The 15,798-nt window shown below is 40.1% G+C and overlaps 1 protein-coding gene across 1 annotated transcript in view; it reads right to left on the bottom strand.

Annotated features, from left to right (window-relative positions):
- ZC3H7B (zinc finger CCCH-type containing 7B) overlaps positions 1 to 15,798 on the bottom strand; it is a 224,609-nt gene that overhangs the window by 178,645 nt on the left and 30,166 nt on the right. Inside the window, exons 5-8 of the mRNA XM_053721231.1 lie at positions 15,581 to 15,739; positions 15,420 to 15,500; positions 14,280 to 14,339; positions 12,282 to 12,324 (exon numbers count right to left, since the gene is read on the bottom strand). Coding sequence (XP_053577206.1) covers positions 12,282 to 12,324; positions 14,280 to 14,339; positions 15,420 to 15,500; positions 15,581 to 15,739 — 343 coding nt within the window. The remainder of the gene's footprint in view (positions 1 to 12,281; positions 12,325 to 14,279; positions 14,340 to 15,419; positions 15,501 to 15,580; positions 15,740 to 15,798) is intronic.

Here is a 15,798-nt window from a genome sequence, read left to right as displayed (position 1 = left end):
CTTGTGCAACTAAACAGGCTGTGCCAGAAAGTGCGTGTGCCCGTTTATACATGTGTGTGACTCTGCATATGCCTGTTAATACATGTGTGTGACACTGTGTGTGATATGTTTATACGTGTGTGACACTGTGCGTGATATGTTTATACGTGTGTGATATGTTTATACGTGTGTGACACTGTGCGTGATATGTTTATACGTGTGATATGTTTATACATGTGTGACACTGTGCGTGATATGTTTATACGTGTGTGACACTGTGCGTGATATGTTTATACGTGTGTGATATGTTTATACGTGTGTGATATGTTTATACGTGTGTGACACTGTGCGTGATATGTTTATACGTGTGTGATATGTTTATACATGTGTGTGATATGTTTGTACGTGTGTGACACTGTGCGTGATATGTTTATACGTGTGTGACACTGTGCGTGATATGTTTATACGTGTGTGATATGTTTATACATGTGTGTGATATGTTTGTACGTGTGTGACACTGTGCGTGATATGTTTATACGTGTGTGATATGTTTATACGTGTGTGACACTGTGCGTGATATGTTTATACGTGTGTGATATGTTTATACGTGTGTGACACTGTGTGTGATATGTTTATACATGTGTGTGATATGTTTATACATGTGTGTGATATGTTTATACATGTGTGTGATATGTTTGTACGTGTGTGACACTGTGTGTGATATGTTTATACGTGTGTGACACTGTGTGTGATATGTTTATACATGTGTGTGATATGTTTATACATGTGTGTGACACTGTGTGTGATATGTTTATACACGTGTGTGACACTGTGCGCCTGTTTATATATGTGTGTAAAATGTTTATACATGTGTGTGATAGTGCAGACTAGAATAGGGCAGTGTAACTGTGTAAGCATTTGTGTATTAAAGGGACAGTCAACTCCCCCTGCCAGGGGAGGATGGGAAGAGTCGGGGGTCCTGGGGTAAATCTGCACAGATAGAAACATAGATGTATGTCTTGTGCAACTAAACAGGCTGTGCCAGAAAGTGCGTGTGCCCGTTTATACATGTGTGTGACTCTGCATATGCCTGTTAATACATGTGTGTGACACTGTGTGTGATATGTTTATACGTGTGTGACACTGTGCGTGATATGTTTATACGTGTGTGATATGTTTATACGTGTGTGACACTGTGCGTGATATGTTTATACGTGTGATATGTTTATACGTGTGTGACACTGTGCGTGATATGTTTATACGTGTGTGACACTGTGCGTGATATGTTTATACGTGTGTGATATGTTTATACGTGTGTGATATGTTTATACGTGTGTGATATGTTTATACATGTGTGTGATATGTTTGTACGTGTGTGACACTGTGCGTGATATGTTTATACGTGTGTGACACTGTGCGTGATATGTTTATACGTGTGTGATATGTTTATACATGTGTGTGATATGTTTGTACGTGTGTGACACTGTGCGTGATATGTTTATACGTGTGTGACACTGTGCGTGATATGTTTATACGTGTGTGATATGTTTATACGTGTGTGACACTGTGTGTGATATGTTTATACATGTGTGTGATATGTTTATACATGTGTGTGATATGTTTATACATGTGTGTGATATGTTTATACATGTGTGTGATATGTTTATACATGTGTGTGATATGTTTGTACGTGTGTGACACTGTGTGTGATATGTTTATACGTGTGTGACACTGTGTGTGATATGTTTATACATGTGTGTGATATGTTTATACATGTGTGTGACACTGTGTGTGATATGTTTATACACGTGTGTGACACTGTGCGCCTGTTTATATATGTGTGTAAAATGTTTATACATGTGTGTGATAGTGCAGACTAGAATAGGGCAGTGTAACTGTGTAAGCATTTGTGTATTAAAGGGACAGTCAACTCAAATGTTTTTATTGTTTAAAAAGACAGATAATCACTTTATTACCGATTCTCCAGTTTTGCATAAACAGCACTGTTATATTAATATACTTTTTACCTCTGTAATTACCTTGTATCTAAGGCTCTGCAGACTGCCACCTGATCACATGACTATTTATTTATTATCTATTGACTTTCATTTTAGTCAATCAGTGCTGTGTCTGACACAACCCACGGGCATGAGCACAATGTTATCTATATGGCTCACATGAACTAGCAGTCCCCTGCTGTGAAAAGCGAATAGAAAAAAAAATAATTATGCTTACCTGATAAATTTGTTTCTTTTTAGATACGATGAGTCCACGGATTTCATCCTTACTTGTGCAAAGAGCACCACAGCAGAGCTGTATATATAGCTCCTCCCTTCCCTCCCACTCCAGTCATTCGACCGAAGTTAGGAAGAGAAAGGAAAAGCCAAGTGCAGAGGTGTCTGAAGTTTCACAAAAAAATAATAACCTGTCTCATAGAACAGGGCGGGCCGTGGACTCATCGTGTCTAAAAAGAAACAGATTTATCAGGTAAGCATAAATTTAATTTTCTTTTTAAAGACACGATGAGTCCACGGATTTCATCCTTACTTGTGGGATACAATACCAAAGCTATAGTACACGGATGAAAAGGGAGGGATAAGACAGGGAACCTAAACGGAAGGCACCACTGCTTGAAGAACCTTTCTCCCAAAAACAGCCTCAGCCGAGGCAAAGGTACCAAATTTGTAAAATTTAGAAAAAGGTTTGAAGAGAAGACCAAGTTGCAGCCTTGCAAATCTGCTCAACTGAAGCATCATTTTAGAATGTCCATGAGGAAGCAACAGCCCTGGTGGAATGAACCGTAACTCTTTCAGGAGGCTGCTGTCCAGCAAGCTCATATGCAAAAACAGATGACACTCTTCAACCAAAAGGAAAGAGGTAGCCGTAGCTTTCTGACCCTTACGTTCTCTTAAAAAATGTCAAACAGAGAAGACGATTGATAAAAGTCCTTAGTCGCTTGAAAAAAAAAAACATTTGAAAACACGGACTATGTCCAAAATGTGCAGAAGACGTTCCTTCTGAGAATAAAAATTAAGACACAAGGAAGGAACAACAATCTCCTAATTAATGTTCTTGTCTGAAACAACCTTAGGAAGAAAATCAAGTTTAGTACATAACACCACCTTATCCTAATGAAAAATAAAGGAAGGCAAATTATACTCTAATGCCGAAAGCTCAGATACTCATCGAGCAGAAGAAATGGCAACAAAAATAAAACTTTCTAAGATAACAACTTAATATCTATGGAATGCATAGGTTCAACGGAACCCCTTGAAGAACTTTTAAGATCTAAATTCAAACTCCATGGAGGAGCAAGTGGTTTAAACACAGGCCTGACTCAAATCAGAGCCTGACAAAAGGATTGAACGTCTGGGACATTTGCCAGACGCTTGTGTAACAAAATAGATAAAACAGATCTGACCCTTTAGGGAACTCACTGATAAACCCTTCTCCAATCCTTCTTGGAGAAAAGACAAAATACTGGGAATCCTAACTCTACTCCATGAGCAACCCTTGGATTCACACCATAAAGATATTTATGCCCCATATTATGGTAAATCTTCCTAGTTACAGGCTTACATGCCTGAATTAAGGTATCTATGACCGAATCAGAGAAACCTCGCTTGTATAGGATCAAGCATCCAATCTCCAAGCAATCAGCTTCAGAAAAACTAGACTTGGGTGGAAGAAGAGACCCTGAATAAGAGGTCCTTCCTCAACAGAAGTGTCCAGGTTGCAGAGATGACATGTTCACCGGATCAGCATACCAAATCCTGTGAGGCCACGCAGAAGCGAGGAGGATCACTGATGCCTCCTCCCATACGATATGATCACCCGGGAAGAAGCACAAACGGGGGAAGTAGATATACTAGGCTGAAGGACCAAAGAAACTGTCAAGGTAGCTATCAGCTCGGACTGGGGGCCCTAGACCTGGACCCGTATCCCAGAAGCCTGGCATTCTGACAAGAAGCCATGAGATCCAACTCCAGCCGACCCCATTTGAAAATCAGGTTGGAGAATATTCCCGGATGGAGTTCCCACTCTCCCGGATGAAAGGTCTGTCTACTCAGAAAATCCGCTTCCCAAGTGTCCACCCCTGGGATATGGACCGCTGACAGACAGCAAGAATGAGCCTCTGCCACTTGATAATCTTGGCCACCTTAGCCCTGGTTAAGGAACACCTCGTTCCACCCTGGCGTTAACATATTGTCCGTCTGAACAAAGATGAAACTGGGCCGAAGCCAACTGAGGCCAGACCAGAAGAGCCTTGAGCTCGCTCTTAGTTCCAGGAAGTCTATAAAAAGAACAGACTCTGCCAGAGTCCACACTCAGCTAAATCAAATTCCCTGGAATAGGTAATCCAGAGACTAACTGAGGAGACAAATCCGCATAGCCTCCTTTCCATTGCTTGAGTATGCTTAACTGCATAGACCTGAAGTGGAACTAACAAACGGAATTGTAAGGGTCACAAGACACTGCTCAGTTGATCAACCCTGGAAGGACGAAAGGTAGAGTAGACCTCACAGGAGATTGAACCTGCAACCCTTGGGTTGTTACAGAGTTCAGCCACAGCGCCGTAGCATGCTGAGCTACCTGTCCGGCTATTGTCCCTTGCCGTCACCAGCAGTCCGACTACTCCTATGTACTAAGCCACTGAAAGCCGAGAAGTGGACTGAAGGTCTAGGCCAGAATTGATAGAATTTAATTTCCTGACCTTAGTCAGAAAAACCTTCATTGATATGGAATTAGTCATGATTCCTAAGAAAAACTACCCATGTGCTTGGGACTAAGGAACACTCGTCCAAAGACACCTTCCACTCATGAGATCACGGGAAGTATAACACCATGTCCGTGTAAATCCTGCTTGTTACAAGGATTACGCTGGGAAAAGGACATTAGCCAGATAGGGCGCCATTGCAATGTCCCCTAACTGAAGCACCGCCAATAGCGATCCCAGAGTCTCCGTAAGAACTCGGAACTATGGCAAGAACGAAAGGACCCCGAATAGAAAGTGTTTGTCCAGTAAATAAAACCCTAAAACTTGAGATGATTCTGGTGAACGGCACATGAAGGCACTTGTACTTAATCCACCGTTGTCCTAAAATGACCCTCTAGGATTAAGGGAGGAATGGCACAAATTAATAGTGTCCATCCCGAAGGACAGTACCCTTCTTAAAAAAATGGTCTGAGGATTCCCGTTTTACGAGAACCACAACCTGATCGGTAACCCCAGATCCTGTACCAGTATTAAAACTGGAACCATCACTCCCAGGTCTGAGAGGTCTCCCACACAGCGTATGGACGACTCTCCTTTTGTCTGATCTTCAGACAAGTTTGAAAGCAGAAACTGCCTCTGAGAGGAAAACATTTAAGCTTGAAACCAAACTTGAGTGAAAAACTGAGAGTCAGCCCCCACAAGATCCAATTCCGGACCGGGGCATGTTCTCCATGCTGTCTTTGATTTCAACAGCAGGCTATGTGTTTTTTTTTGTTTTTTTTCTTTTGTAATTATCGTCAAGCCAGGTCTCAACAAAGTTTGCTCCTGGCCAGGAACCACCAAAATCTTAGTTTTAGAACATATATCCGTAAAACAAGGCTCTAACCATAAGGTCCCAAGAACCAGAACAGAGCCACCTATGCTCCCAGTTTAAGAACTGGAAGGGAAGAAATTGAAATAAAGGAATCAGCCATATGAAAACCTTTCTCCAGTCCCGGATTTTATCCAGGGAAGCTACTGACTATAGCATCAGACAACACATCAAGCCAATATGCCATTGTACTAGCGACGGTAGCAAAGTACACAGATGGTTGCCATTATAAACCCTGGTGTCCCATTCCATAGGACTATCCTCTAAGGGTAAAGAACTTCTCGTAGGGATAGTTGCAACTACTCCTTCCCCCCTAAGGAATGTCGTTCAGCCTCCTTAGCTGAGTCGGCTATGGGAAACATTCTTGTAAACATAGGGAATGCCTAAGGTACCATTCCATCTGAAACTGAGATTCTCAGTAACATGGAGAAACTCTTTAGGATAGCAATTCATCTAGCAATGCTTACACCTTGTGGAAAATATAGAATGGAGTGTGCAGGAACGCAGGGCACTGCATGTGGGCCATAAAATTTCGACGGAAACTATAGGAGAAATGTGTGGCCATTGTTAACAGACTCCCAAACAGCAATCGTCATAGAGGGAGTAGATTCAAACAGAGGCCTAGATTTAGAGTTCGGCGGTAAAAGGGCTGTTAACGCTCCGCGGGTTTTTTTTCTGGCCGCACCATAAATTTAACTCTGGTATCGAGAGTTCAAACAAATGCTGCGTTAGGCTCCAAAAAAGGAGCGTAGAGCATTTTTACCGCAAATGCAACTCTCGATACCAGAGTTGCTTACGGACGCGGCCGGCATCAAAAACGTGCTCGTGCACGATTCTCCCATAGGAAACAATGGGGCTGTTTGAGCTGAAAAAAAACCTAACACCTGCAAAAAAGCAGCGTTCAGCTCCTAACGCAGCCCCATTGTTTCCTATGGGGAAACACCTCCTAAGTCTGCACCTAACACCCTAACATGTACCCCGAGTCTAAACACCCCTAACCTTACACTTATTAACTCCTAATCTGCCGCCCCCGCTATCGCTGACCCCTGCATTACACTTTTAACCCCTAATCTGCCGCTCCGTAAACCGCCGCCACCTACGTTATCCCTATGTACCCCTAATCTGCTGCCCTAACATCGCCGACCCCTATGTTATATTTATTAACCCCTAATCTGCCCCCCACAACGTCGCCGACACCTGCCTACACTTATTAACCCCTAATCTGCCGAGCGGACCTGAGCGCTACTATAATAAAGTTATTAACCCCTAATCCGCCTCACTAACCCTATCATAAATAGTATTAACCCCTAATCTGCCCTCCCTAACATCGCCGACACCTACCTTCAATTATTAACCCCTAATCTGCCGACCGGAGCTCACCGCTATTCTAATAAATGTATTAACCCCTAAAGCTAAGTCTAACCCTAACACTAACACCCCCCCTAAGTTAAATATAATTTTTATCTAACGAAATAAATTAACTCTTATTAAATAAATGATTCCTATTTAAAGCTAAATACTTACCTGTAAAATAAATCCTAATATAGCTACAATATAAATTATAATTATATTATAGCTATTTTAGGATTAATATTTATTTTACAGGCAACTTTGTAATTATTTTAACCAGGTACAATAGCTATTAAATAGTTAAGAACTATTTAATAGTTACCTAGTTAAAATAATAACAAATTTACCTGTAAAATAAATCCTAACCTAAGATATAATTAAACCTAACACTACCCTATCAATAAAATAATTAAATAAACTACCTACAATTACCTACAATTAACCTAACACTACACTATCAATAAATTAATTAAACACAATTGCTACAAATAAATAAAATTAAATAAACTATCTAAAGTACAAAAAATAAAAAAGAACTAAGTTACAGAAAATAATAAAATATTTACAAACATAAGAAAAATATTACAACAATTTTAAACTAATTACACCTACTCTAAGCCCCCTAATAAAATAACAAAGCCCCCCAAAATAAAAAATTCCCTACCCTATTCTAAAATACAAATATTACAAGCTCTTTTACCTTACCAGCCCTGAACAGGGCCCTTTGCGGGGCATGCCCCAAGAATGTCAGCTCTTTTGCCTGTAAAAAAAAACATACAATACCCCCCCCCCAACATTACAACCCACCACCCACATACCCCTAATCTAACCCAAACCCCCCTTAAATAAACCTAACACTACCCCCCTGATGATCTTCCTACCTTGTCTTCACCATGCCAGGTTCACCGATCCGTCCTGGCTCCAAGATCTTCATCCAACCCAAGCGGGGGCTAGACATCCACTGAAGAAGTCCAGAAGAGGGTCCAAAGTCTTCCTCCTATCCGGCAAGAAGAGGACATCCGGACCGGCAAACATCTTCTCCAAGCGGCATCTTCTATCTTCTTCCATCCGATGACGACCGGCTCCATCTTGAAGACCTCCAGCGCGGATCCATCCTCTTCTTCCGACGACTAGACGACGAATGACGGTTCCTTTAAGGGACGTCATCCAAGATGGCGTCCCTCGAATTCCAATTGGCTGATAGGATTCTATCAGCCAATCGGAATTAAGGTAGGAATTTTCTGATTGGCTGATGGAATCAGCCAATCAGAATATAGTTCAATCCGATTGGCTGATCCAATCAGCCAATCAGATTGAGCTCGCATTCTATTGGCTGATCGGAACAGCCAATAGAATGCGAGCTCAATCTGATTGGCTGATTGGATCAGCCAATCGGATTGAACTTGATTCTGATTGGCTGATTCCATCAGCCAATCAGAAAATTCCTACCTTAATTCCGATTGGCTGATAGAATCCTATCAGCCAATCGGAATTCGAGGGACGCCATCTTGGATGACGTCCCTTAAAGGAACCGTCATTCGTCGTCTAGTCGTCGGAAGAAGAGGATGGATCCGCGCTGGAGGTCTTCAAGATGGAGCCGGTCGTCATCGGATGGAAGAAGATAGAAGATGCCGCTTGGAGAAGATGTTTGCCGGTCCGGATGTCCTCTTCTTGCCGGATAGGAGGAAGACTTTGGACCCTCTTCTGGACTTCTTCAGTGGATGTCTAGCCCCCGCTTGGGTTGGATGAAGATCTTGGAGCCAGGACGGATCGGTGAACCTGGCATGGTGAAGACAAGGTAGGAAGATCATCAGGGGGGTAGTGTTAGGTTTATTTAAGGGGGGTTTGGGTTAGATTAGGGGTATGTGGGTGGTGGGTTGTAATGTTGGGGGGGGGGTATTGTATGTTTTTTTTTACAGGCAAAAGAGCTGAAATTCTTGGGGCATGCCCCGCAAAGGGCCCTGTTCAGGGCTGGTAAGGTAAAAGAGCTTGTAATATTTGTATTTTAGAATAGGGTAGGGAATTTTTTATTTTGGGGGGCTTTGTTATTTTATTAGGGGGCTTAGAGTAGGTGTAATTAGTTTAAAATTGTTGTAATATTTTTCTTATGTTTGTAAATATTTTATTATTTTCTGTAACTTAGTTCTTTTTTATTTTTTGTACTTTAGATAGTTTATTTAATTTTATTTATTTGTAGCAATTGTGTTTAATTAATTTATTGATAGTGTAGTGTTAGGTTAATTGTAGGTAATTGTAGGTAGTTTATTTAATTATTTTATTGATAGGGTAGTGTTAGGTTTAATTATATCTTAGGTTAGGATTTATTTTACAGGTAAATTTGTAATTATTTTAACTAGGTAACTATTAAATAGTTCTTAACTATTTAATAGCTATTGTACCTGGTTAAAATAATTACAAAGTTGCCTGTAAAATAAATATTAATCCTAAAATAGCTATAATTATAATTTATATTGTAGCTATATTAGGATGTATTTTACAGGTAAGTATTTAGCTTTAAATAGGAATTATTTATTTAATAAGAGTTAATTTATTTCGTTAGATAAAAATTATATTTAACTTAGGGGGGGTGTTAGTGTTAGGGTTAGACTTAGCTTTAGGGGTTAATACATTTATTAGAATAGCGGTGAGCTCCGGTCGGCAGATTAGGGGTTAATAATTGAAGGTAGGTGTCGGCGATGTTAGGGAGGGCAGATTAGGGGTTAATACTATTTATGATAGGGTTAGTGAGGCGGATTAGGGGTTAATAACTTTATTATAGTAGCGCTCAGGTCCGCTCGGCAGATTAGGGGTTAATAAGTGTAGGTAGGTGTCGGCGACGTTGTGGGGGGCAGATTAGGGGTTAATAAATATAACATAGGGGTCGGCGATGTTAGGGGTAGCAGATTAGGGGTACATAGGGATAACGTAGGTGGCGGCGATTTGCGGTCGGAAGATTAGGGGTTAATTATTTTAAGTAGCTTGCGGCGACGTTGTGGGGGGCAAGTTAGGGGGTTAATAGATATAATACAGGGGTCGGCGGTGTTAGGGGCAGCAGATTAGGGGTACATAAGTATAACGTAGGTGGCGGTCGGCAGATTAGGGGTTAAAAATTTTAATCGAGTGGCGGCGATGTGGGGGGACCTCGGTTTAGGGGTACATAGGTAGTTTATGGGTGTTAGTGTACTTTAGGGTACAGTAGTTAAGAGCTTTATAAACCGGCGTTAGCCAGAAAGCTCTTAACTCCTGCTATTTTCAGGCGGCTGGAATCTTGTCGTTAGAGCTCTAACGCTCACTGCAGAAACGACTCTAAATACCGGCGTTAGGAAGATCCCATTGAAAAGATAGGCTACGCAAATGGCGTAGGGGGATCTGCGGTATGGAAAAGTCGCGGCTGTAAAGTGAGCGTTAGACCCTTTAATCACTGACTCCAAATACCAGCGGGCGCCCAAAACCAGCGTTAGGAGCCTCTAACGCTGGTTTTGACGGCTACCGCCGAACTCTAAATCTAGGCCAGAGAAAATAAATTTGAATACATTTTAATAATTTGTTCACAAAGGAAAACAATACTGTGCCTTTAAATCTGAAAAGGAACTCTATTCTCGTGTGTGTTTGTTTCATCCTCAGTCACAAGGGATGAATAAACAAATAAGCAGCTAAAATGCATTTATGATAACGAACACAGAACAAAAATGTTACTGTCTCTTTAAATCTTAAAGTAACTAATTTTTGTGTGTTTTTGTACCATCCTACGTCACAAGGATGAAATAACAAATAAACAGCCGCAATTCATTTAATAAAATTTACACCGAAAAAAATGTTACCGTCTCCTTAAATTTTAAAAGAACATTTTATTTCTGTTGTGCAGAACAATCCAATAAATTATTAATAGTGTTAAAAATGACATCGCTATGTACATCAATAAAGCAATGTCCTTGCCCTGTGATTGAATGTAATGCAGTGCTCACTTTCTTCTGAGAGAATGATGTCCCCAGAAATAATAAAGTTAGCACTTAGCTTGAATGCTGTGCGACAGCATGACCGTCCAGCATGACGGTCCTCTCCCTCCCATAGCACTGTGGACTAAAATTAACCTCAGTTAAAATGTGCTTAGGCTATCTGTATTAGGGCAGCAAACATGTATAGGAGGCGCAGTGAGAATTATGTCCCACAAGTTCCCATTGCTTTAAAGCCACCAAATGCTCTACTGTAGAGGCTGATCAGGTCTAGGCTACACCCCAGAACAAAGTAGCACTCACTGGCACTACTTTAAAAATAATAAACTCTTGATTGAAGAATCTTTACACCTCACTTTGCCATCTCCTATCTTACTAACACAGGCAAAGAGAATGACTGGAGTGGGAAGGAAGGGAGGAGCTATTTAACAGCTCTGCTGTGGTGCTCTTTGCCTCCTCCTGCTGACCAGGAGGTGAAATCCCACAAGTAAGGATGAAATCCGTGGACTCATCGTGTCTTTAAAAAGAAAAAAGCATGTGATAAGAGGCTGTCTGTGGTGGCTTTGAAACAGGAAGACATTTAGAGGTGTAAAGGTTATAAAGCTAATTAATATAACAATGTTGCTTGTGCAAAGCTGAGGATAGTAAAGGCGTTATCTATCTTTTTAAACAATAACAATGTTGGTGTTGACTGTTGCTTTAAATAAAACTACTTTGTGTTTAACCTGCCATTTGCAGCTGGTGCACTGTGTATAAGCATCAACTCATGACACGCAGCTCAGAGAAAGACACAAGTTATTTAAGGATCTGCTACAGGAAACACAAGGGATACATATGATTTCGCAAGCGGTTCTGTCGGCATCACAGACTTAAAGGGACAGTGAAGTCAAAATTAAATTGATTAGATAGAGCATTCCATTTAAAACAGATTTACTTCTATTATCAATTTTGCTTAGCTCTTTTGGTATCCTTTGTTAAAGTTATCCTATGGGAGTTCAGGAGCGTGCATGTGTATCTAGCTTTCTGGCAGCAGTGTTTGCAACACTATTTATAGCAATGTGATACATAGTTACAAACACTGCTGCCATAGACTGCTATAAACATGTGAACGCTCCTATGTTCCAATCAGCTAACCTAGCTTTAGTCTTCAACAAAGGATGCCAATAAAACAAAGCACATTTGATAATAGAAGTAAATTGGAAAGTGGTTTAAAATTGTAAGTTCTATCTGAACCATGAAAGTTTAATTGTTACTTTACTGTCCCTTTAATCTTAAAGGAAATATGTCAAATAACTTCCTATTGAGTATGAAACATTGTAATCATTTTGTAATGACCCAGGCAGGAAAGTTAATTCAACTTCAAAACAGGTGGGTAAAGACATTGGTAGCAGATTACAAATAGCACAATAACCTGATTCAATGTCGTCCAAGGTCCCCAAGCTGTTAGACGAAGCCTGGAAAAGAAAAAGAAGCAAATGACATCTTCGCCCTCTATTCACAAACACATTTAAGATTTAGCAGCGGGTCTGTAGAGCTACGCACAGCCGCTACACAAAGCAGAATAAAATTGCGTGATCTTTAAAACTGTGTGACTTTACTGGCAAAGGTTTGCAACAATATTATGCATACAGCGCACGACACTTGCAAGTTACTCAGCATATCTGGATAGGTAGCGTTTGTATCCTCATTTACACAGTTTATAGACACTTTTTCTAACTCACTTTCCCAAACTTAAAAAAACAAAACACTACAAATGCATGTACCTATATACGCACTGACAGACCTGACCCTGTGACAGTCTACGGCATGAAGAGGGTGACAAAAGAAATATGACAAGATTAACTGACAGATTTGTACCACATTGCACAGCACATAGTATCACAGGAGGACATCGGCTTACAAAAGGCACAGACTGGGAAGAGGAAAGTCTGACTGACGACACGAACATTGTGGTAATAACGTGGTGATATTTTACAGTTACTAAATATTACATTGACACCACTATGTCAGTATTTTATAAAAGGACCAAATTAAGATCTTAAAGGGACAGTCTACTCCAGAATTGTTATGTGTAAAGACAGATAATCCCGTTATTACCCATTCCTCAGTTTTGCACAACCAACACAGTTATATTAATATACTTTTTATCTCTTTATCTCAGTTATATTAATATACTTTTTACCTCTGTGATTACCTTGTATCTAAGCCTCTGCAGACTGCCCCCTTATCTCAGTTATATTACTATACTTTTTACCTCTGTGATCACCTTGTATCTAAGCCTCTGCAGACTGCCCCTTATCTCAGTTATATTAATATACTTTTTACCTCTGTGATTACCCTGTATCTAAGCCTCTGCAGACAGCTCCTTATCTCAGTTATATTAATATACTTTTTACCTCTGTGATTACCCTGTATCTAAGCCTCTGCAGACTGCTCCTTATCTCAGTTATATCAATATACTTTTTACCTCGGCGATTACCCTCTATCTAAGCCTCTGCAGACTGCTCCTTATCTCAGTTATATTAATATACTTTTTACCTCTGTGATTACCTTGTATCTAACCATCTGCAGACTGCCCCTTATCTCAGTTATATTAATATACTTTTTACCCGTGATTACCCTGTATCTAAGCCTCTGCAGATTGCCCTTTATCTCAGTTATATTAATATACTTTTTACCTCTGTGATTACCTTGTATCTAAGCCTATGCAGACTGCCCCCTTATCTCAGTTATATTAATATACTTTTTACCTCTGTGATTACCTTGTATTTAAACCTCTGCAGACTGCCCGTTATCTCAGTTATATTAATATACTTTTTACCCCTGTGATTACCCTGTATCTAAGCCTCTGCAGACTGCTCCTTATCTCAGTTATATTAATTTATTTTTTACCTTTGTGATAACCTTGCATCTAACCCTCTGCAGACTGCTCCTTATCTCAGTGCTTTTTACAGACTTGCATTTTAGCCAATCAGTGCTGACTCAAATAACTCCACACAAGTGAGCACAACGTTATCTACAGGGCACACATTAACTAGCGCTATCTAGCTGTGACAAATTGTCAAAATGTACTAAGATAAGAGGCGGCCTTCAAGGGATTATAAATTAGCATATGATCCTACCTAGGTTTAGCTTTCAACAAAGAATACCAAGAGAACAAAGCTAATTTGGCGATAAAAGGGAATTGGAAAGTTTTTTTAAAATTACTGCCCTATCTGAATCATGAAAGTTTAATTTTGACTAGACTGCCCCTTTAAATGTGATTTTGTGAACATGACGTATGATGCTGCAGTAGGTTATGAACAGTAAATGGCACGGGCTGGGCAGGAGCTGACCTCACAACAAGCTAGTACTGTATTACTAAACAACAAATGACTGTTGCACATTCATTGTGACAGGGAAATGTTACCTGGCTTCCTCCAGATGTTGAGGTTCCGTTACTGATTATCCCAATAGCTTCTAGCTCTTGCTGTAAAGAAGCACACATTCTTTTTACTACAGTAGCAATGACACCGTAAGAGAGTGCACAAGAGTTCAGGCATGTGCACGACAATAATCCCCTTGTAATTAGTCCTTCAATAGATTACCATATCAGCAGGGTCTGAACAGAGCACAGGTACAAATTTCTTTACCCAAACTGCTTGGGACCGGATAAGGTTGGAACTTTAGAATATTTGTATTTTGCATCTTTAAAATGTGACAGCTGGATATGCGGTAAACAACAATATCTTATGTCGTACATGTAACCTTAAAGGGAAATGAAACCCAATTTTTTTATTTCTTTCATGATTCAGATGGAGCATGCAATTTAAAACAACTTTGCAATTTACTTCTATTATCTAATTTGCTTCATTCACTTGATATCCTTTGTTGAAAAGCATATCTAAATAGGCTTAGTAGCTGCTGATTGGTAGCTTCACATAGAAGCCTTGTGTGATTGACTCACCAGTGTGCATTGCTATTTCTTCAACAAAGGATGCATAAAGAATGAAGCAAATTTGATAATACATTGGAAAGCCGTTTAAAATGTTGTGCTCTATCTGAATCATGAAAGAAAAATATTGGGTTTCATGTCCCTTTAAGGTCACGTAATGTCATTTAATAATTTTGCACACAAAGTACCATCAAAAAGATAGTACAGGACTTTAAATCAGAAAGATAACCATTGTTGCTTTAATAAATATATATATCTGTGAAAGTCTGGAATTGGGGATTTGTACCTGTAACAACTTGTTTGCTGCAATTGTTATTCAATAGTCAGACTCCACTCACCACTTTGCCTTATCTGAGATTGCCACATCCATTATGTTAACAAAATCTCTGTTTGGCATCAGTAGAAAAGATAAACTACAAATCAGGGACAGATATGTGGCTTGTGAAGCTGTCATGTGCTCTTTCAATTTTCAGCCATAAATTACAGGAAAGGGGGGTGGGGGGATAAATATTATACGTATATTACAGAGTGTTTGTAATTAGACATTTTATATTACAGTCTCACAGTTTACTGTCCCTTTAAGGTCAGACAAATCCTGGCGCCAGCTCCCAATACCTGCGGCCTTTTGTACGCCTTGCGCTGCTTCAACCCCAGTTTCTGCACCAATTCCTGCGCCAACTCTGTAACATTCTCATCCTGCATATACGATGAAACAGCAGCAGATTATTATTTCCGTCAGTGAGTAAGAACAGATTTGCAATGCACATTATAAGTACCTGCACCAGGGCTAGTAGCCTGTGGCTAATGCAGTCGTAGGCATCCTGATACTTCCCGAGCTGCTCTAGAGTTTTAGCTTTTCGGTACAACGCTCTCATGTTGTCCTTGTCCAAGCCAAGAGCTTTATCACAGTCTTCAAGCGTTTTCTCGAACAGTCTCTGTTTGTAAATAATCCCAAATTACATAGCATAAGGTCTGTACTGAACGTGAATGGTGT

The sequence above is a fragment of the Bombina bombina genome, chromosome 7 (assembly GCF_027579735.1).
Source record: "Bombina bombina isolate aBomBom1 chromosome 7, aBomBom1.pri, whole genome shotgun sequence".
Taxonomy (NCBI): domain Eukaryota; kingdom Metazoa; phylum Chordata; class Amphibia; order Anura; family Bombinatoridae; genus Bombina; species Bombina bombina.
Note: the sequence above shows the minus strand (reverse complement) of the source record. Positions and strands in the feature narration are given on the sequence as shown.